At 36.8% G+C, this 21955-nt stretch overlaps 1 protein-coding gene and 1 long non-coding RNA gene across 2 annotated transcripts; one reads left to right on the top strand and one right to left on the bottom strand.

Moving 5' to 3' along the window:
* Positions 1-83: 83 nt before the first annotated feature.
* LOC123906117 (putative disease resistance protein RGA1) lies at positions 84-6054 on the bottom strand. The gene is made up of 2 exons (XM_045955975.1): positions 2517-6054; positions 84-284 (listed from the first exon to the last, which is right to left on the bottom strand). Exons 1-2 carry the CDS (start codon positions 5791-5793, stop codon positions 196-198), a joined length of 3366 nt encoding a protein of 1121 aa, XP_045811931.1. The 5' UTR covers positions 5794-6054; the 3' UTR covers positions 84-195.
* Positions 6055-12782: 6728 nt separating this feature from the next.
* Positions 12783-13082, top strand: LOC123906122. Its single transcript, XR_006808766.1, has 2 exons — positions 12783-12816; positions 12946-13082. It is a non-coding gene; the product is annotated as an uncharacterized LOC123906122 (long non-coding RNA).
* Positions 13083-21955: the final 8873 nt, after the last annotated feature.

Here is a 21955-nt window from a genome sequence, read left to right as displayed (position 1 = left end):
CAACTATACGTGAAACAAACCAAATATTAAAAAAAAAAAATGAACCAAACAAAAAAAAAAAAGCACAAAATACAGGTGCCAAATAACCAAAACGAAACAAATGACAATAATAATTAAATAAATCGAATTTGTACACCAAAAAAAAAAAAAAAATCGAATTTAATAAATTCCCCTACATCCTAAATTCAGCAATCGTCAGTTCGTCACGTCATCAACCAACTTGTCAAAATGAGCATAATCAGAATACCAACTCGTGATCAACAAACTCGTGAAATCCCCCTTATCTGCATCCACATTTCAATGTGTTAAAAACAGAGTATACTTCTCCTACCTTTGATGATAAAACTAGATACAGTAAGAAATGAAAACTATTCATTAAATTACTGTAAATTTTTTGGTTTTTTCTAATTAACCCTCACATAAATTGAGGGTATATGTCATATGCTGATGTGGCATGATGTGGTACCAATGAAATTCATTCACATGTATTTAAGTCAAACATAATTAATTTTTTACCACAAAGTAATTTTGATACTTTTATTTTTAAATTAATTATATTTTAGGTGTTTTATTCTATGAATTTACATTTTGGTCTTAATTACTTCTAATATGGTTGCTTCTTCTTCAAATTGTTTTACGGTTTCAAACAACTTTCTTGTTTGCATAAAAAAGAATTTCTTCTTATCGTCAAAAAACTATCAATTCATCTTCCTTATGATTTCACCTTCAGATTCACTCTCTGATTTCACCTTCAAGCTTCAGATTCGTTCTTTGTATGGAACCTTCAAGCTTTAGATTAACACAACTTTAACAATTCAAATAACAATTACAAATCTGCCAATTGAATTAATTCAATCGACAAAGACTGATTAAAGAGAATAAAAAATAAAATCAATGTTACCTAGACGAACTTGATTCTGGAACAAACGCAGCTGATGATGGAGAAATGATTCCGGAGCCTAAGGAAGAGGTGAATCAGCGTTTTAAGGTTGAAAGAAGGGAAAGAAGAAGGGGCCAAGGTTGTCAGAACCGGACCAGTCATCGAACCGGCGAATTCACCGGTTCAAGGTTCAATTGGTCGGACCGGGGTTCAAACGGGTCGGACCGTTTTTAATTAAATAAGTATATTTAAATATTTTTAATAATATATAAAATAATATTAAAGCAAACATTACACTATATTCAAATGTGAAAGGAGTTAACTAGTAATTAAATATTATTTTTAATTATTATATTATAAGAGGTTTAATTCACTCATGTATATATAATATATATAAATTGTTTATTATATTATATCGGGTCGGACCATTTTTAATTAAATATATATTTTTAAATAATATATAAATTTTAAAATAATTCACTCATGCGTCAAAATAATATATAAATTTTTGTGACTAAAAATTAGACAATATAAATCTATAATAGTAATTTTTTATTTTTTTACTACAATATTTCAATTAAAAAGATACATATATTATAATATAATAAGTAATTAAAAAAAAGTTAAAAATAAAATGTTACTCCATTATCCATAAAAAAAGTAGTGATTAAAATTAAAAATAAATAACAAGAACATAACGAAAAAAACCAAAAACCAAAACATCATGAGCTTATTGTCAAAAAAAACATCATGGGCTTCTTATTAAGCCCAATCCATTATCTATAACCAAACCCTAAAAGTCTACTATATAACATACTAATCTTTTCATCTCCCAAATTGATACAAGCAGCAGCGGCTCAGCAGCTTCCTATTGTAACTCTTTTCATTTCATGGCTTCATCTATCACTCATTCACTTTTATGTGTTTCATGACTTTATTCTTTTTCTTCTTCTCCATCTGATTTCTTTTGCCCTTTCTTCTCTTACATCTATGAAAACAAACTAAATAAATTGCCCTCTGTTATTTATTTCAAGAATGAACAACCACACAACAATCTAATCTACTGTTTTTTTTTTCTTACTCCTAATCTAATTTCAGAAAACCTTTACAAGTTTCAGTATTTTTTTCTTTTCCAAACAAACCAAACACGTTTGGTGTTTTCAGATTTTAAAAAAATAAATTAATACGATGTTGTTTTGTCCTGATTTATAAAAAAAAAATAAATAAATCCAGAACCGCTAAACCGTCCCGGCCGGTTCACCGGTTCGACCCGGTTCCGAGTCGGTTCAAACGTTTTTTTACCGGTTCGTTTACTGTCCGTTTTTTAGACTTAACCGGACCGCTCCATCATCCGGTTCACGGTCCGACCGGTCCGACCGGCCGGTCCGGTCCGGTTCTGACAACCTTGGAAGGGGCAATTACAGAATAGGAGAAACGGAGACAGCCAGGACAATTAATTATGTTTGACTTAAATACATGTGGTTTTTTGTGATAATAAATTAATTATGTTTAACGTAAATACATGTGAATGAATCACATCAGGCCACATCAGCATAGGGCATATACCCTCAATTTATGTGAGGGTAGAGAAGTAGTTCATAAATACGTAATTCATAAATACATAATTCATAAATACCTTTGATGTTTTTTTGGTTCAATTCGAATTTCAATTTTGGTACATGAGCTATCTTATGCCAATCTTTCCCTGTTTCTTTCTTGCATCGCTTCACCAGCTTAGGACATCCAAAAATACGTAATTCATGCAAGTTTTTGAGTTCTTTAAAGCTAGCTGGTAATGAGATTAATTTCCGACACCAACTGATTTCTAATGTTTGAAGAGAAGTCATGGTCCCCAACCAGTCTGGCAAGGTTACAAGAGAAGGAAAAATTGACAAATACAAACTTTGCAGCGAGGGAATACCTTCTAAGCCATTTGGTAAAGTTCCATCTTTTCCGCCGAAGATTATCAACTGACGAAGGGAAGTTAGCTTGTTCATACCTTTCGGCAAGGATTTTAAGCTACTGCAAAATGCAAATTCTAGACTCTCAAGACAAGTCAGGTTTTTCATACCTTCCGACAAGGATTTTAAGCTACTGCAAGACAAAAATGTCAAACCTTGAAGAGAACTCAAACCTTGCAGTACACACTCGGGGACAGACTCAAGCTCATCACAATTGAAAATGCGTAGTTCTTGTAGGGAACTGAGACCGTTGAGTTCATTAGGTAGTACCTTGAGTTCATCAAAGTCGTCAATGACAAGTTTTTTGAGATTATGCATACTAGCTGCAATTCCCCTCAGGAAAGATGCACCACCATCAATGGAATCTCTATCAGTATTCCCATAAGCATTAAAAGTCTCAACAGATGGAAGGGATATTGGAAATGCAAGCTTTGGGGTCCCCTTTATGCTCAAGTTGGACAGTTGTGATAGCATCTCTACTCCTTCAGCTTTCAACACCCTCTCTAACTTTGGTAAATCATGTAACGTCAATTTTTTTAATGATGGAAAAGCCTTTTTGGTCGCACTTTCATACAAGTCATCATCAATGTACTTCAAGCCTCTCATTCCACACACATAAAGAGTTGTTAAACATGGTAATTTCCCAAGTGGAGGAAGTCGGTCACAGTTTCTGCAGTCGTAAAGTATAACCTCAACCAGACCTTCCAAAATAGAAGTATTTCTCATCCAATTTGGAATATTTATTCCATTATAACCCTCCATCCCAAAATATTTGAGACCTTTGTGAGGTTCAAGGGCTTCAAGGATTTGCTCAGCACCAGTACCACTACCTTTTGAATTAACATCACCACCCCATGACAAGTATAACTGACTTAATTCCTTCTTGCCAATTAAATTAGCTTCTCTAGCATCTGTTTCATTCGACACATTCTCAAGGCCTTTGATGTGTAGCTTGCCTCCTAGTTGTAAGTTATGTAGCTCTGCTAAACCGAACCTACCCTTCGAACCAACAATGAAAGTGCTTAATGTTCTCAAATGAGTTAACCCTCCAATATTAGTAGGCATTGATCTTAATGAGAAACACCGTGTAATCACAAGATGTCTGAGATCTTGTAGTTGTGTCAATTGCTTGGGAAGACTAATAAGGCGGTGACAACGTTCAAGTTTTAGTGTTTGTAATTTTCTTAGGCTACAAATAGACTCAGGCAGGGTTTCAATGGTGCTATCATAAAGTTCCAAGTACCTCAAATGGATAAAATTCTTCAAGGCTGAGAGTTGAATACAATCTGTACTTAATACTCGGAGAGGAGTGATTGATGGAAACACACTTAAACTTGATTCAGGCGGATTAAATTGAAGAGCAGTCCGCAAGGATTCCACAGTTTTAAACGGAATCAAGTTGTATTTGAATTTTTCATCAACATTGAAACAACTAATATGATGAACTCTTCTTGACAAAGTAGTCAAGCTAGCAGTTTCTAAAGCTAAGCATTTCTGTCCCATAATGGAGCTAGCAATATCATGGAATATATCATGCATTTTGAATGTAACTTTACCTTTTCCATCAGTTTCAACTTCTTGAAAAAATGATCTTTGGCATAGTTCATTCCACACATCATTGCCTACATGCTCCACCTCTAAATTTCCTCTGGATGAAATAAATCCATTGGCCATCCAAAGATGAATTAGATCTTCCTTCACCATTTTAAAATCTTTAGGAAATACAGCACAAAAAGTGAAACATGGCCTCAACGATAATTTTAGATTGTAGTAGCTCAGTGTTAAAGCAGACTTGGTAGCATCATCATATAACTTCCAAATCTCACTTTTCTCTATAGAATCCCATTGGTGTTCATCAGTTTTAAAGCGCAGAAGGCTTCCTAGTGCTTTGACGGCAAGAGGAGAACCATTACATTTCCTCACAATATTCTTTCCAATCTTTACAAGCTCTGCACACTCTTCCCCATTGGGTCCAAAAGCTTGTTGTCTAAACAATGACCAAAGGTCATCATCTGATAAACCTACCAAATTATGAGCATGATTTCCCACGATGTTTGCAACAGTCTCAAGTCGAGTAGTGACTAAAATTGATGCACCTTTTGTTCCATTTTGCAACGGATACTTGAACCTGCTCCAATTCTCTGGGTCTTCACTCCAAACATCATCAAGGACAAGCAAATACCTTTTGGTTTGCAAAATTTGTTGAACCTTTTTTTGCATTGATTCCAAGGAAATGAGATCAGGATTTTTTCCATCTACGATTTCTATGATGGACCGGAAAAGTTTCATGATATTGAAATCATCAGAAACACAAACCCATATTTTTAATGGAAAGTGAGCATTTACACTTTCATCATTGAAAACTAGTTGAGCGAGTGCTGTTTTTCCATATCCACCGTGGCCAACAATGGAATATACAGAGAGTTCTTCTCTTTCACAAGCATGATTGACAAGAAAATCAACAACCTTCTCTCTATCCTCATCTCTTCCATGAATTTGGGGTTCAGTGATGACAGAGGTAGTTTGGCGCCGTACATCATCTTCAAGACGATGCTCCATGGTTCCAGGATTTAATCCAAACTTGACCCTTTCTTCAGCAATAGCATCAATCCTTTCAGCAACATTTTTCATCTTCTTTCCAATGCTACGACGCGCATATAGCTTCTTAGGATGGATGATGGAGTGTTTGTCTTTGTAAGCTTCGGAAACTATTGAACATTCGTCCAATATATCTTCAAGAACATGTGCTGCATCAGTCAGGTTCTGCAGCCAATGTTTCACAGCATCACTTGTGATTTGCTTCTCATCAGCATCTTTTAGGACAGCACGAATGGCATCGAGATTACTTAATAGCTTTTCAGCATGTATGTTAACACCTTTAAATGTTGCATACTCCTCTTGGACATAAGGTGTCAGTTGTGAAATCAAAGTTCCTACTAAATTGAAAGCCATTTTCAGGTGTATGAGAATTGGAATGAATCAAAGTTTAGCTCTTGAAAGATGAATATGCTAAATTATTTGTTTTCAGATATTATCAATAAAATGAATGGTTATAGTTGTTGTGTAAGTTTTCAAAGTTGGCTCCTGTAATTAGTATCAAAGTTGACAAGTTGAGAAAAGAGTTAAAAAACAAGTTGTGACTTGTGAGGCATTATTTGAGATAACGTTGCTCTTGAAAGATGAATTTACTAAATTATTTGTTTTCAAAGATTATCTATAAAATGATTGGTTATAGTTGTCATATAACTTTTCAAAGTTGGCTCCTCTAGCTAAACAATACAAACAATTAGTATACATTATCAACCGCAAACACTAATACCCTCGAGGTAACTGAGATCCATTTAATGGGTTGACATCTCCCAACAAATGCTTCTCCATACGTACCGGTCGGAGATCGAACCCAGGACGAAATGGTTAAGGGACCCGAGTATCTACCACTTGTGCCACACTATGTTGGTATTAGTATACATTATTATTGTACCCGACAGTGAGGAAGAAAAACCACGTTGTGATTTGGGAAGGTGCATGACAGTGACAAAAAGAAACAAGTTGCGAAGGCACGTCAGTGAGGAAATATAAAAAATTGGGAATCTTTTCATATGAAACATCATGTCCATTCATTTGATTAATGAGTAAAAAACTTGTTCACTTTCAAAGGTATGGTTGCCAAGTTTGATTTATATGTGAACAATTTTGTAAGGTGGTTGATTAAATTGCATTTTTTTTTTCCTTTCCACCTAATTTCAAATCCCAAAAGTAATTGATTAAAATGATGAAATTGAATTAAGTGATATGCAATGAATATATTTAATATTGATTTCCTCAACTTAATTTCATAGTTCTAGACTAAGACTAAACTGAAATTATGATATTAATTTAAGTTGTGGAATTTTTTTTTTTTGTACATAAGTTGTGGAATATTAGTTTGTGTTATTAGTTGAGGAATTATGTTTGTTATAATGTCATGAGTTGAAGAAAAAAATGACAAATGATAATTTAAACATAGGAAAAAAATGTTGTTAGTTATTTGTTAAAAAAATGGATAGTTAGTTCGCTGATAGCTTCCCAAGTGCACAAGATTATTGTCGTAATAATAGAGTATCTTTTCAAAAGTATAATTTATTTAAATAACATGTTAGTAAATATTAGATATATTTTAGTGTTATCAACCTCCCACATGCTTGAACCACCGATTGTCCTCAAGAATGAAGATAATTATTTAAATAAATTATACTTTTGAAAAGATACTCTTATTATTACGACAATAATATTTTGTACACTTGCGAAGCCATCAATCAACCAACTACCGATTTTTTAACAAATAACTAACAACATTTTTTTTCTAAGTAACATTGTGGAGTCGATAGCTTATGCAATATAAATTAGGTTTTATTATGTTATTTTATAAGTTCACACTAGTGAAAATTGTATTTTTATAAGCTTTTATTTTTTGTTTACAATAAGCTGGAGATCGAATTTAGGACCTATAGCAACATACTATCCAAACCCCTTACCACTAGACCAAACCTAGTGGTTTATTTTTATAAACTATTTTATCATAAGCTTGAATTTGAAGCTTTACAAAATTCATGGCGACATCACATTGGTATATGAGAAACCTAGAGGGAACACATATCCAAACCGGCACTCTTTCCTTCTACATGCCAAACAATTGCTGAAATTTATGACTTCTGATTACAATTTTTCTTATGCTTCATACATGATTGCTTTGTTTTGAATTTTCTTATTGGTGTTGGCACTATGCTATTATAATATGTGTTATGTAGAGGAAAATTTAAACTATGGTGTTCTTATAATATGTTGCAAATGTGCTTTATATCACTATAATTTCTTTTGGTAATAGTGGCTATGTTCTGTGTTGATTACAGATACATGTTGGTGGAATTCACATTAGGGGCTACTAGTGGTATTGGTATTGAGACTGCCCGTGTACTTGCATTACGCGGTGTCCATGTAGTTATGGGGGTCAGGAATATGGAAGCTGGTAAGGAGATCAAGGAAGCCATATTAAGAAATAATTCAACTGCAAAAATCGACATGATGGAGCTGGACCTAACTCAATGGAATCTGTGAGAAAATTCACGTCACAGTTTAACTGTTAGAAATTGATGTTCTTCTTAAGCCCATATCCATTGTGATCCAAGCCCATCCATTGTAGGATCCCTCCATAACATTTTGTATGTGATACACTTGGCTTGTTGCAAGTATCACACTTGTATTATTGCATGTAGTTTCCTTACCACTTGTATAGATGCATGTATTTCCTTTACCACTTGTTATGTTGCATGTATTTCTCTTAACACTTGTCTTCATGCATGTAAGCTAAGTAGTTGCTCCTTCTACTATAAATAGGAGTTCACAATGTACCTTGTATTATCCAACAATTAGTAACATAACATCTTCCTCCAAAACTTTATTGTCTTTCTAGTTTTCTAGTTTCTCTAACCTTCTTCTCCACCACTTTACAATAGCCTTTGTTTTTTCTTACATGGTATCAAGAGCTTCATTGATCTTAACGGGTCTGTGAGGAAACAAAACCAGCAAGAAAACATTCATAAAAAAACCTTTATACACCATAAATGGCTTCCAACAATAGTTCTTTACCTCCACCTCCTATGTTTGTAGGAGATAACTATCATTTGTGGGCCGCAAAAATGAAAACTTATTTGAGAGCTCAAAGTTTATGGGATGTTGTGGAAAATGGAAGCACCCCACCGGCTCTTCCAAACAACCCAACAGTAGCTCAAATAAGAAATCACAATGAGGAAGTGGCAAAAGAAGGAAGAGCACTTGCCATAATACATGCAGCTCTACATGATGATATATTTATCAAGATCTTGAATCTTGAGACCGCAAAAGAAGCTTGGGACAAGCTGAAGGAAGAGTTCCAAGGGAGTGAAAGAACAAAGAAGATGCAAGTGTTGAACTTGAGAAGAGAGTTTGAAGCACTAAAAATGAAAGAAACCGAAACTGTTAGAGAATTTTCTGACAGAATTTCGAAGGTGGTTTCACAAATCAGATTGCTGGGAGAGGATCTCAGTGATCAAAGAGTTGTGGAAAAAATTTTAGTGTGTCTTCCCGAGAGGTTTGAAGCAAAAATATCTTCTCTCGAAGAAACTAAGGACTTTTCTCAAATCACACTTGCAGAGCTTGTTAATGCTTTGCAAGCTACTGAGCAGAGAAGATCTTTAAGGTTGGAAGAAAGTGTTGAAGGTGCTTTTGTGGCAAACACCAAAGGCAAAAACCAAAGCTACAATAGTTTTGGGAAAAAACCTTTTGGTGAGAAGAAAGGGAAAGGAAAAAAGGAGGATGTCAACAACAAAGGAGAGAGCTGGAAAAAGAAGTTTCCAACTTGTCAACATTGCAAAAAAGATACTCATTTAGAGAAGCATTGTTGGTATAGACCAGATGTTAAATGCAGAGCCTGCAATCAACTTGGTCATGTGGAGAAGGTTTGCAAAAACAAAGCAAACCAGCAGAGACAACAAGCCCAAGTTGTCGAACACCACCAACAAGAGGAGCAATTATTCATGGCTTCTTGCTATTCATCCGGAAGTAGCAAAGAAACATGGCTAATAGATAGCGGGTGCACCAATCACATGACTCATAATGTTGGCATTTTTAAGGAACTTGATAAGTCCTTCTTCTCTAAAGTTACTATTGGCAATGGAGAACATGTTGATGTCAAAGGAAAAGGTGTTGTAGCTGTTGAAACTCCCTCAGGTATCAAATATATCTCAGATGTTTTATTTGTACCTGAAATAAATCAAAGTCTTTTAAGTGTGGGGCAAATGATGGAGAAGAACTATTCATTGCATTTCAAAGACAAGAGATGCACTATTCTAGATCCTGCTGGATCTATGTTAATGACTGTTGAAATGAGGGGTAAAAGTTTTCCAATAGAGTGGAAGCAAACAACCATGCATGCTTTTCCAAGTAGTGTTAATGATTCCTCCTTGTGGCATAAAAGGTTGGGTCACTTTAGTTACTCAACCTTGAAACAAATGAGTTCTCATGATTTGGTTGAAAATTTACCAATCATCGAAGATGTTGTTGACATGTGTGATGTATGTCAATATGGAAAACAAAGTAGATTGTCATTTCCCGCTGTGTCAACCTGGAGAGCTTCTAAAAAGTTACAGCTGATACACACTGATGTGTGTGGTCCGATGCCAACGACATCTTTAAATGGCAGCAAGTATTTTTTGCTATTTATAGATGATTTTACAAGGATGAGCTGGGTATTTTTTCTTAAGCAGAAGTCAGATGTGTTTCCTGCATTTCAGAGTTTCAAACTTATGGTTGAAAAAGAGACTGATTGTCAGATTAAAAAGCTCAGATCTGATAATGGAACTGAGTATACAGCAGGGGAATTTAAAACCTTTTGTGAGCAAGCTGGAATTCACCATCAATATACTGTTCCATACACTCCTCAACAAAATGGAGTGAGCGAAAGGAAGAACAGGACAGTCATGGAGATGGCCCGGTGTTTGCTCTTTGAGAAAGGTATTCCTAAAACTTTTTGGGCTGAGGCTGTAAACACCTCAGTTTACTTGTTGAATTTGTTGCCTACCAAAGCCTTGAAGGGAAAAACACCGTTTGAAGCATGGTATGAAAGAAAGCCATCTGTTGAACATTTAAGAATATTTGGATGCGTGTGTTATGTTCACGTTCCAAGTGTGAAAAGAGATAAATTGGAAACCAAATCTGTGGTTGGTATCTTTTTGGGGTACAGCAGTAACTCCAAAGGGTATCGAATTTATAACTTGGAGACCAATAAAATTCTGGTTAGCAGAGATGTGAAGTTTGATGAGTACTCTAAATGGAATTGGGAGAAAAGTCAAGCAGAAGGATCAAGTAAGGTATTGCCTGCTGAAGATAGTTTGGAAGATGAAAATTCAAACTATGATAGTGATGATGATTTTCCAATCCGAGGTACTAGAACCTTGGATGATATTTATGCAAGGTGCAATATAGCTACATTAGAGCCTACACGGTATGCTGAAGCTGCTAATGTTGAAGGATGGAAAGTTGCCATGCAGGAGGAGATGAAGATGATAGAGAAAAATCAAACTTGGCAGCTTGTAGACAAACCAGAAAATCAAAAGATTATTGGTGTTAAGTGGGTTTATAGAACCAAACTCAATCCTGATGGTTCTATAAATAAACTTAAGGCCAGATTGGTGGTAAAAGGTTATTTTCAACAACATGGTGTTGATTTTTCAGACACTTTTGCACCTGTTGCAAGACATGATACAATTAGGCTGTTGGTTGCCTTAGCAGCAAAATTGGGCTGGAAAATTTATCATTTTGATGTTAAATCAGCTTTTTTAAATGGGTTGCTTGATGAAGACATTTATGTCGACCAACCTGAAGGTTTTAAGGTTGCAGGAAGTGAAAATAAAGTTTACAAGCTTCACAAAGCCCTCTATGGCTTAAAACAAGCACCAAGAGCATGGTATAGCAGAATTGATGGCTATCTTCTGCAAAGTGGTTTTAAAAGAAGTGAAAATGAAGCTACTTTGTATGTTAAGTGGTCGAAGAATGAAGTGAAGCTAATAGTGTCCCTGTATGTTGATGATTTGTTGGTTATAGGGAATGAATCAAATTCTCTAAGTCAATTCGAGCAAGCTATGGAGAATGAATTTGAGATGACGGATTTGGGTGAAATGAAATATTTTCTTGGAATGGAGATTTTTCAGTCAAGTGTTGGAATCTTCATTTCACAAAAGAAATATGCTTTGGAGGTATTAAAGAAGTTTCATATGGATAAGTGCAAGCCTGTTTCCACACCTCTGGTTGTGAATGAAAAATTATCAAAGGATGATGGTGATAATAGTGCAGATGCTTCTATTTATAGAAGTATAATTGGAAGTTTGTTGTATCTTTCAGCAACCAGACCTGATATTATGTTTGCTGCTAGCTTACTTTCCAGATTCATGCATTCTCCAAGTCAAGTTCATCTTGGTGCAGCTAAGAGAGTTTTGAGGTATATAAAAGGTACAACTGATTATGGTTTGCATTTCTTGAAAAATGAAAGTGGAGACCTCCAAGGATATACAGATAGTGACTGGGCTGGAAGTGTAGATGATGCAAAAAGTACCTCTGGTTATGTTTTCTCATTTGGCAGTGCTGTGTTCTCATGGAATTCAAAGAAGCAAGAAGTGGTCGCCCAATCATCAGCTGAAGCTGAGTATATTTCTGCTGCTGCAGCAACAAATCAAACTATTTGGCTAAGGAAGATTTTATCAGATGTGGGACAATTTCAAAGCAAAGCTACTGTCATATGGGTGGATAACAAATCTGCTATTGCCATAGCAAAGAATCCAGTCCAACATGGAAGAACCAAACACATCAAGGTTAAATATCATGCTATTAGAGAAGCTGAAAAGTCAAAGGAAATTAGTTTGGAGCATTGCAATTCAGAAAATCAAATTGCAGATATAATGACTAAAGCTCTTTCCAAGGGAAAGTTTGAAGAGTTGAGGTCAATGCTTGGAGTATTCAAGAAAAACATCAAGGAGGAGTGTTAGAAATTGATGTTCTTCTTAAGCCCATATCCATTGTGATCCAAGCCCATCCATTGTAGGATCCCTCCATAACATTTTGTATGTGATACACTTGGCTTGTTGCAAGTATCACACTTGTATTATTGCATGTAGTTTCCTTACCACTTGTATAGATGCATGTATTTCCTTTACCACTTGTTATGTTGCATGTATTTCTCTTAACACTTGTCTTCATGCATGTAAGCTAAGTAGTTGCTCCTTCTACTATAAATAGGAGTTCACAATGTACCTTGTATTATCCAACAATTAGTAACATAACATCTTCCTCCAAAACTTTATTGTCTTTCTAGTTTTCTAGTTTCTCTAACCTTCTTCTCCACCACTTTACAATAGCCTTTGTTTTTTCTTACATTAACTCTCGTAGTCTTCCTTTGAATATACTTATGTAAGTTACCATGGATACTTTACTTATGAATTTTATTTATGAATGTGTTACACCAGAAGAATGTTAGATATTAAAATTTCAACATATGATGTTGTATATACTGAAAAGATCATCTTTCACTGTTCTAAGAAATAATGCAGGAATCATGGCAACACCATTCAAGCTTTCCAAAGACAATATAGAATTACAATTTGCGACAAACCATATAGGTAAAATTTGCATCTTAAATATTTGTGAATGCATACTCATGCACAAATAATATTTGATAAATCTTATAGTCTTTAGTGTGCTAAAACAATCAATACATTAAATTGTTAATTGTAGCAGAGTAAAGATACTTATATTACTACATCAGATACTTTGAAATTTATAAATTTTTATATTGGAAAATAATAACTGGTATTGTTTATAATCATTGTACCTTATTGTTTTTTTAAGAAAGTATGATATATATAACAAGAAAGTAAACTGATACCAAAGTTGCAAGTGCAAACTCCATTGATGAAGCTTGAAGCACAAAAGAAAGAAACTGAACAATGAGGAAGAAGATTAAGTTTTTGTATTGAAAATTGAATTGAGTACAATTACAAGTATGTGTAGAGTTTATATAGTTGAGTCAGTTACAAACTAATAACCAACTTGGCTAACAAACTCTAACAACCTAACTAACTTGAATTGTAAGCTAACTAACTAACTAACTGTATTAAGCTAATTAGTTCATACTTAATCAGTCTTCATTTTGTCACACCCCCTCAAGCTGAGGCCTGAAGATGTTAATAAGGCCAAGCTTGGAAAACAATCTATGAAAATTAGCTGGATGCAAAGCTTTTGTCAGGATGTCTGCAAGTTGGTTGTAACCAGATATAGGCAAGAGCTTCATGAGACCCTCTTGAAGCCGTTCTCTGACTATGTGGCAGTCTATATCTAGATGCTTTGTTCTTTCATGGAAGACAGGGTTAGTGGCAATGTGCAAAGCACTTTGACTGTCACAATACAATGCTGGTAGCTTGTCTGTGTGAACTTGCAAATCTCTCAGGAGATAACTCAACCATTGCAATTCACATGTAGCTGAAGCTAAAGCACGGTACTCTGCCTCAGAGGAGGACTTAGATACAGTCAGCTGCTTTTTAGATTTCCAACAGATTAAGGATTGTCCAATAAAAAAACAGTAACCTGTGATGGATCTTCTACTATCTGGACAGCCTCCCCAATCAGCATCACTGAATCCCATTAACTGTAATGAAGAATTTCTGGGAAAGAAGAGACCTGTGCCAGGGTTGCCTTTGAGGTATCTCAATACCTTCTGAGCTGCTTTGAAATGTGCTGAAGTAGGTGCATCAAGAAATTGACTAAGTTGTTGCACAGGAAAAGCTATATCAGGCCTTGTGGAGGTTAGATACAGCAGTTTACCAACTAGAGCTCTATATTCAGTGATATTTGGGTGAGGTTCACTGTCATCATGATGAAGTCTATTGCTGGGATCCATGGGAACACTGGATGGCTTGCAGCCCAAGGTACCTGTCTCAGTGAGAAGGTAGAGGCAATACTTTCTCTGGCAAAGTGTAATGCCTTGTTGTGAATGGGCTACTTCCAAGCCAAGAAAGAATTTTAATGTGCCAATGTCCTTTATACCAAATGCTTTATGCAGGCAAGACTTAGTAGCTTCAATTTCTGCTAAGCTATTACCAGTCAGTACAATGTCATCTACATATACAAGGAGAGTAGTAAAACTGTCCTTAGTAGATTTAGTGAATAAGGTGGGGTCAGAAGGCATCTGTATATAACCAATGGTAGTGAGAAATTGTGACAATTTTTCGTACCACTTTCTGCTTGCTTGTTTCAAACCATACAAAGACTTAGTTAACTTGCAGACTTGATTGGTTGAAGTGCCCTGCAGACCCTGAGGAAGCTTCATATACACATCCTCATCTAAGTCTCCATGAAGAAAGGCGTTGTCCACATCAAGTTGATGTATGTGCCAATTTTGAATGGCTGCCACAGCCAATACAGTTCTTATAGTAGTCATCTTTGCAACTGGTGAAAAGGTTTGAAAGTAGTCAACACCTTCAATTTGATTATAACCTTTTGCAACCAGTCGTGCCTTATATCTATCTATAGAACCATCAGCCTTTCTTTTGATCTTATACACCCATTTATTTCCAATAGGCTTCACACCTGTTGGTAAATCAACTATAGTCCAAGTGTTATTGTTGGCTAGTGCAGTGAGCTCATGTTGCATAGCCTTGGTCCAACAATTATGCTTTGAAGCTTCTGCATAACTATCAGGTTCCTTATCAGTGAGGAGAGAGAGACAGTAAGTGGAGTATGAAGGAGATAGATTATCATGACTAATGAACTGAGAGATAGGATAGGGAGTTGTATGAGTGATAGAGTTGCAGTGATAATCTAGAAGATGTGAAGGTGGTTTTGAAGTTCTGGTTGACTTTCTAAGTGGAATGGTGGGTGGAGACTCTGGTGGAGGTATGGAAATGGGTGAAGTAGAGTCATTTTGCTGATCATTATCAATAGGAGAAGTGGGAGATGAAGTATGATCAACTGGTGAACTAGAATTTGGAGTGACAGGATAAGGAATAGGGTCAATATGTGGGATGTTTTGGTGCATTGAAGGGCTATTTGTGGTTTCATGGTCATTTGTAGTTATATTAGGTGCAATGTGTGATGAATGAAAGTTAGTAGGAGGCACCAAGTACTCCCAGGAAGGTTTGGATGGATTGACAGGATAAGGAAATATAGTTTCTTCAAAAACTACATTTCTGGACACTAAAATTTCATGATTATGTAGATCTAGAGCTACATATCCCTTCATACCAGGTTTAACACCAAGATAAACACATTTTCTAGCTCTATGATCAAGCTTTGATCTGTGATGGTCTTGATTGGACACGTAGCATAGAGAACCAAAGACTTTCAGCTGTGACAAGTCTGGTAACTTGTTATGCAAGGCAGTGAAAGGTATTTCACCTTGAATAGCATTAGAAGGAACTCTATTCATAATAAAAACTGAGTGAAGTACTGCATAACCCCAATATCTTGGTGGAAGATGAGATTGTATCATCAAGGCTCTGGCTATATTCAATATACATTGGTGTTTCCTCTCTACTCTCCCATTTTGTTGAGGTGTGTTGACACAACTTGTCTGATGAATTATACCCTTACTGACATAATATTTTGATAAGCATAAAAATTCAGGGCCATTGTCACTTCTCAAGTATTTCACTTTATGACCAAAATGTTCTTCAGAGAACTGAATAAATTCTTGAATTTTGGAAGCTGTTTCAAACTTGCCTTTTAACAATATAATCCATGTAAATCTGGTGTGATCATCAACAATGGTTAAGAAGTATCTATGTCCATGTGGTGTGGGAGTTGCAAAAGGACCCCAAATATCCATGTGAAGCAACTCTAAGCAACTAGAAGCCCTACTGTTACTTAGATCATAAGGTAGTTTTCTTTGCTTAGCTAGGTGGCATATGTCACAGCAAAATTCATCTTTATTGATATCAATATTTGGATACAATTTGTGTAAAGTTTCTAATCTTTTCTGAGAAGTATGGCCAAATCTAAAATGCCATAAGGCAGTTTTTGGAATACCTAAAGCATTACAATGCTTACCTGTTGGAAGTGAACTCTGAGATTGTGTACCTTCAAGGTAGTATAAGCCATTGATTAATCTACCCGAACCAATCATCTTCTGCATTGAATTTTGTATGAAGCATAAAGTATCAGTGAAGGCAAAAACACAATCCAAATCACTTGTCACTCTTGAAACAGATATGAGATTGAAGCTAAAATGTGGCATGTAAAGAACATTTTTCAATGTAAGCTGAGAAGTGATGTTGATATCTCCTATTATGTTGGTACTAACAATGCTCCCATTGGGCAATTTGACAGGAATAGGTGAAACTTCCTTATATGCAGTGAATAAACTCAAAGAAGCACATACATGATCTGTAGCTCCACTATCTAAGATCCACATGTCTAACAAATTGGGATTAGTACCTTGTTTATCACTGTAGGAAGAAGCAACACATCTAGTGACATTATGCACTTGAGAGGGTCCTTCACCTGCAGGCTTGGTACTTGACTTCAGCAGAGACATCAAGGCTTGATATTCTTCAGTGCTAAAGGTGGCCATACGATTGTCAGCCAGATCCTTGAGCTCAGAATCAGCACTATCAACACAATTTGCACTGGCTTGACCTTGTCCCTTGCTACCAACAACAGTACCATCTCGAAACCTATAACCAGGTGGGAAACCATGCTTCCTAAAACAGTTATCGACAACATGATTATTCTTATGGCAATAAGTGCACTTCTTATCAGATTTTGGAGGAATAGAGCCTTTTCCATAAGCTTGTCTAGTGAAATTGATTGCAGCAGATGATTGCTCAGTTGGATCATCAACAACATCCAACTTATTAAGTCCCTCATGTTGGATGATCATTCCAAATACTGAATTTAACTGAGGAAAGGGTTCCATCATCAAAATATGAGATCTAGCCATAGCATAGTTATCATTCAGTCCAGTAAGAAACAAAAGAATCAAATCCTCTTCCCTAAACTTCTTTGCATTTTGCATAGCTTCACATACGCAGGGAAAAGTACAAGTACAGTTGGGAATAGGACGATAAAGCTCTAATTCTAGCCATAAACTTTTCAATTTTGTGAAAAATTCTGTGATAGAGGAAGAATCTTGACGAAGAGCATACAATTCACGTTGTAAAGTAGAAACACGTACCCTATCAGCACGAGAAAAACGAGCCTTGAGATCATTCCACGCTTGTGATGCAGAATCAGTATACACAAGACTTTGAGAAATGGCAGGAATCACTGAATTCATCAACCAAGACAACACTAAATTGTTACAACGAATCCATGGCTCATATGAAGGATCAAAACGATCTGGCATAGGACAAGATCCATCCAAGAAACGAAGCTTATTCTTCATTATCACAGCCTTCATCATGGATCTTGACCACGCATGATAATTCTTGCCATCAAGTGGAGGAGTAACAAGTGCTGCAGTTGCACTTTCATTGGGATGAACATAGTAAGGATTCTGTGAAGGATCAGAAAGTGTAGGAAATGCGGGCATTTCATCCATATGGCTTGAACTAGCACGAGGACGCACCATTGTGCAAGATGAAAGAGGTAAAACAAATGGATGAAACTAAGAGAAAACTGAACCAGAAGAAAGGAAAAAGAAGGAATGGCGCAGCAGAACGCTCAATTGAGACGCTCTGATACCATAACAAGAAAGTAAACTGATACCAAAGTTGCAAGTGCAAACTCCATTGATGAAGCTTGAAGCACAAAAGAAAGAAACTGAACAATGAGGAAGAAGATTAAGTTTTTGTATTGAAAATTGAATTGAGTACAATTACAAGTATGTGTAGAGTTTATATAGTTGAGTCAGTTACAAACTAATAACCAACTTGGCTAACAAACTCTAACAACCTAACTAACTTGAATTGTAAGCTAACTAACTAACTAACTGTATTAAGCTAATTAGTTCATACTTAATCAGTCTTCATTTTGTCAATATATAAAGATCTTTCCATGTAGGTCATCTTCTTTTGACAAACTTGATAGTATTTCCTCTTTATGTGGAGAGAGAAAGAATGAGTAATCACTATCAATTATAGAAAATGAAATTAAACGCATGAGAGAATTTGTAGTGAATGAAAATGAGGAAACTTCTCATAGCCACCTATTGTTGGAATGCTCTGGCTATAAATTCATTTTCATGTTTTAATTTCTATCATCAGAGTGTGAAGAAATCCTTTTGAGAGCAAATCCAAAAGAGAGGTTATCCACCATATTTGTTGGTGAGAGTTGTAATAATCAATTTGTATTATTATTCAATTAAACAGAAGAAATTCTTGTTATTCCATTGTTATTGTTATTATTATTATAGTGGGAAAAGTTTGATCCAGGGATAATCAATCATCCGCCGACCTTGTATTAGGTGTGTTTTGTGTTATCTTTCCCAACAAGTGGTATCAGAGCTTCGGCTCATCACCACACATTTTAACTTTTATTATTACAATGGACGAGTCAACCTCTGTGGGATCATCAACAATGATCAAGTTAACTTCTTCAAATTACTCCATTTGGAAACCCAGAATGGAAGACATCCTCTATTGCAAAGATTTGTATCAACCTTTGCAAAATAAAGGGACGAAGCCTACCGGAAAGTCTGATGATGACTAGAATGTCATGAATAGGAAAACTGTCGGACAGATTCGACAATGGATCGATCAAAGCGTTTTTCATCATGTTGCGCAAGAAACAGTTGCGTACATGATGACAAATCGTCACACTCTCTAATCCATGCCTATTTTAGCAACATTAGATACATTTTAGTAGGTTTTTAGCAATAAATATAAGAGAAATCTAACCATTAGCTTGATTACTTGTTTTGCAAGAAAACAGGAAAAACTGCAGGAAATGAATGATTTTCACTACGCTGGGGGCGTAGGCCATCACGCGCCGCGTGATGGAGCTCACAGAGAGCCAAGAGTTTGACTCTGATCACGCGCCGCGTGATGCCTTACCACGCGCGGCGTGAAGCTTTGCTGAAAAGGAAGATTGCTCTCTGACTTGATCACGCGCCGCGTGATTCTGTTACCACGCGCAGCGTAGTTGATGGATTTGCAACCACGCGCGGCGTGATAGATCTGGCGCGCGGCGTGGTTGCCTTCTGTATATATAGTTTCTGCATAATTCTGTTTTCGGGTTGGAAAATTCTGCAAAATTGATCTACATTCTGGTTTTGGAACTTCAAGATCGCGATTCAAGACTCCAGAGGATAGCTCCAAGCACATCGAGAGCATGGATTCACAAGCCATGGCGATGAAGCGAGGAAGCGAACGAAGCACGATGAGGAGCTAAGCTCCTTTGGAGGTAGGATCTAGGATAGTTTAGGATGTAGTTCAGCTTAATGTAATCTGCAAATGTTGTAAGAATTTACTCTCTCTATAGTGTTCATCCAATGCAAATCTGTTTTTAATGCCTTATAATCCTTCATTAGTGTTATAATGATTTCGAGTTAAGTCACGTGCGAGAGTATTGATTTAATTTCTGAACTGAATTGTATTGAGCACTCGAGTGTCTCCGGTCGAGAGATTGAGGCATAGAGTGTAGCGAACGATTGACGCGCGTTAATATCATTCGTTGTAGGTAGCTTCCGCCCGAGAGATCGGGGGAGTATCGACAACGAATAGAGTGGATTTTGACAAGAGATTGCGATTCACTAATTTGTCGATCTAGTTGTGAACACTTGAGTAAATTCCTATGATATAGTAGATTGCATGTGGTTTAACTATAGACTAGGCGATTCCGATGATTCTACCTCGCTTTTCCATTATATCAAAGCACGTTTTCTAGCAATTCATTACTCAACATACCCCCAATTTATGTGTATTTTCTGTCAAATGTCTATGAACACAATTCGACTAGTTTGATCACACAATCCCTGTGGATCGATATTTTTATTACTACGTGGTTTTCGTGCACTTGCGAAATAATCCATCAAGTTTTTGGCGCCGTTGCCGGGGATTGTGATTGATTCAACTAGGCAATAGTGTTCATATTTTCTGTGTTTTCTTTATTATTTTCTGTTTTATATTTTTCTCCCGGAGCGTTCTACTTGTGTGTTTCATTGTGCATGCGGAGAACAGGTCCTCAAGAGCTGCAATTTGATCCAGAGATTGAAAAGACAGCTCGCGCAATTCGAAAGGCAACAAGGGAAGCTCAAGCTTCAAGGGGAAGAGTTTTGCTAGGTGGTACACCGGACTGTCAAGGACAGAATTCAGCGACAATGGAAGAAGAACAGGTTCCACCGGTCCATGTTCCACCGGTTCCTCAACCGCCAAGGCGTACCCTTGGTGATTATGGGAGGAGAGACAATGACGCGTTGGCAAATCAAGGCTTTCAGCCGGCGAATCCTGTCTCATTCGACATCAAGAACACGGTCCTCTCCGCTCTAAAGGAAAATCCGTATTCAGGTTCGGAAGCTCAATGCCCGAACTTACACTTGTCTCACTTCTATGAAGCATGCGACTATACCGATCCACCGGGGGTGAGCGAATCGGACAAAAGACTGAGGTTATTCAAGCATTCTCTCACCGGCCGTGCTAAAGATTGGTTAGACACGATACCCGCCGGAACTATTGAGACTTGGAGACAGCTGGAGCGGAAGTTCTTAGATCGTTACTTCCCTATTCATAAGTTTCTAGAAAGGAGGGCTGAAATTAGCAACTTCGAACAAGCGGATGGTGAAACGTTGTATGATGCTTGGGAGAGGTTCAAAGTTTGTCTTAAAAGGTGTCCGAATCACGGTTTCGATGGCCACAATCAGATGCAAATGTTTACCCAAGGTTTGAGGGCTCAAACGCGAATGATACTTGACGCATCAGCCGGTGGTTCGTTGAAGAACCGTGACGAAACTGAAGCAAGAGAATTGGTGGAAAGCATGGCTCAAAACGAGTATAGAGCTACTAATGATAGGGGAGCCAAAAAGAAAGGCGGAATGTTGGAATTGGATACTCAAACAGCATTATTGGCACAGCAAAAGCTCATGACTAGCCAAATGGAAGCAATGATGAAGCTGCTGTCCAATCCGCAAGTCCAAACTTCTCCAATAGGTAAAATTGACAATGTGCGCTGTGATTTTTGTTTGCAGGACCACCCAAATGGCGGATGCTTCCCGGAGGGTTCAGAGGAGGCTCGCTACTTGGCCATTTTTCGGAAGCCGTACAACAATAATAACAACGGTTCCGGATGGGGGAATGGTATGCAAAGTCAAGGTGCACCGCAACAGCAGCAAAGGCCTCCATCAAGGATGGAAGAGACTCTAAATCAGTTCATGCTCATGACCCAAAGCAACTTTGAAGCGATGAAATCGAGCCAAGCAACCTCTAACAAGAATCATGAAGCTTCTATAAAGAATCTTGAGGTGCAAATGGGCCAGCTGTCAAGACAGTTTTCTATGTTGCAAAACCAAGGAGGTTTCGGTGGAAACACTCATGACAATCCGAAAAATGAAACCTGCAATGGAATCACCTTGAGGAGTAGAGTGATACCGGAAAGGCCAGCTGTGGAGAAGCCCTTGAAA

This window comes from Trifolium pratense, linkage group LG2 (assembly GCF_020283565.1).
Source record: "Trifolium pratense cultivar HEN17-A07 linkage group LG2, ARS_RC_1.1, whole genome shotgun sequence".
Taxonomy (NCBI): domain Eukaryota; kingdom Viridiplantae; phylum Streptophyta; class Magnoliopsida; order Fabales; family Fabaceae; genus Trifolium; species Trifolium pratense.
This window is presented reverse-complemented; position numbering and strand designations above follow the sequence as displayed.

What these genes read in the sequence shown, in the direction of transcription:
- LOC123906117 (XM_045955975.1), bottom strand. Translation starts at nt 5,793, where the DNA reads ATGGCTTTCAATTTAGTAGGAACTTTGATTTCACAACTGACACCTTAT. An exon ending in GAACCAAAAAAACATCAAAG is followed by an intron (nt 285 to 2,516) that starts GTATTTATGAAT and finishes ATGTGGATGCAG; the next exon opens with ATAAGGGGGATTTCACGAGT.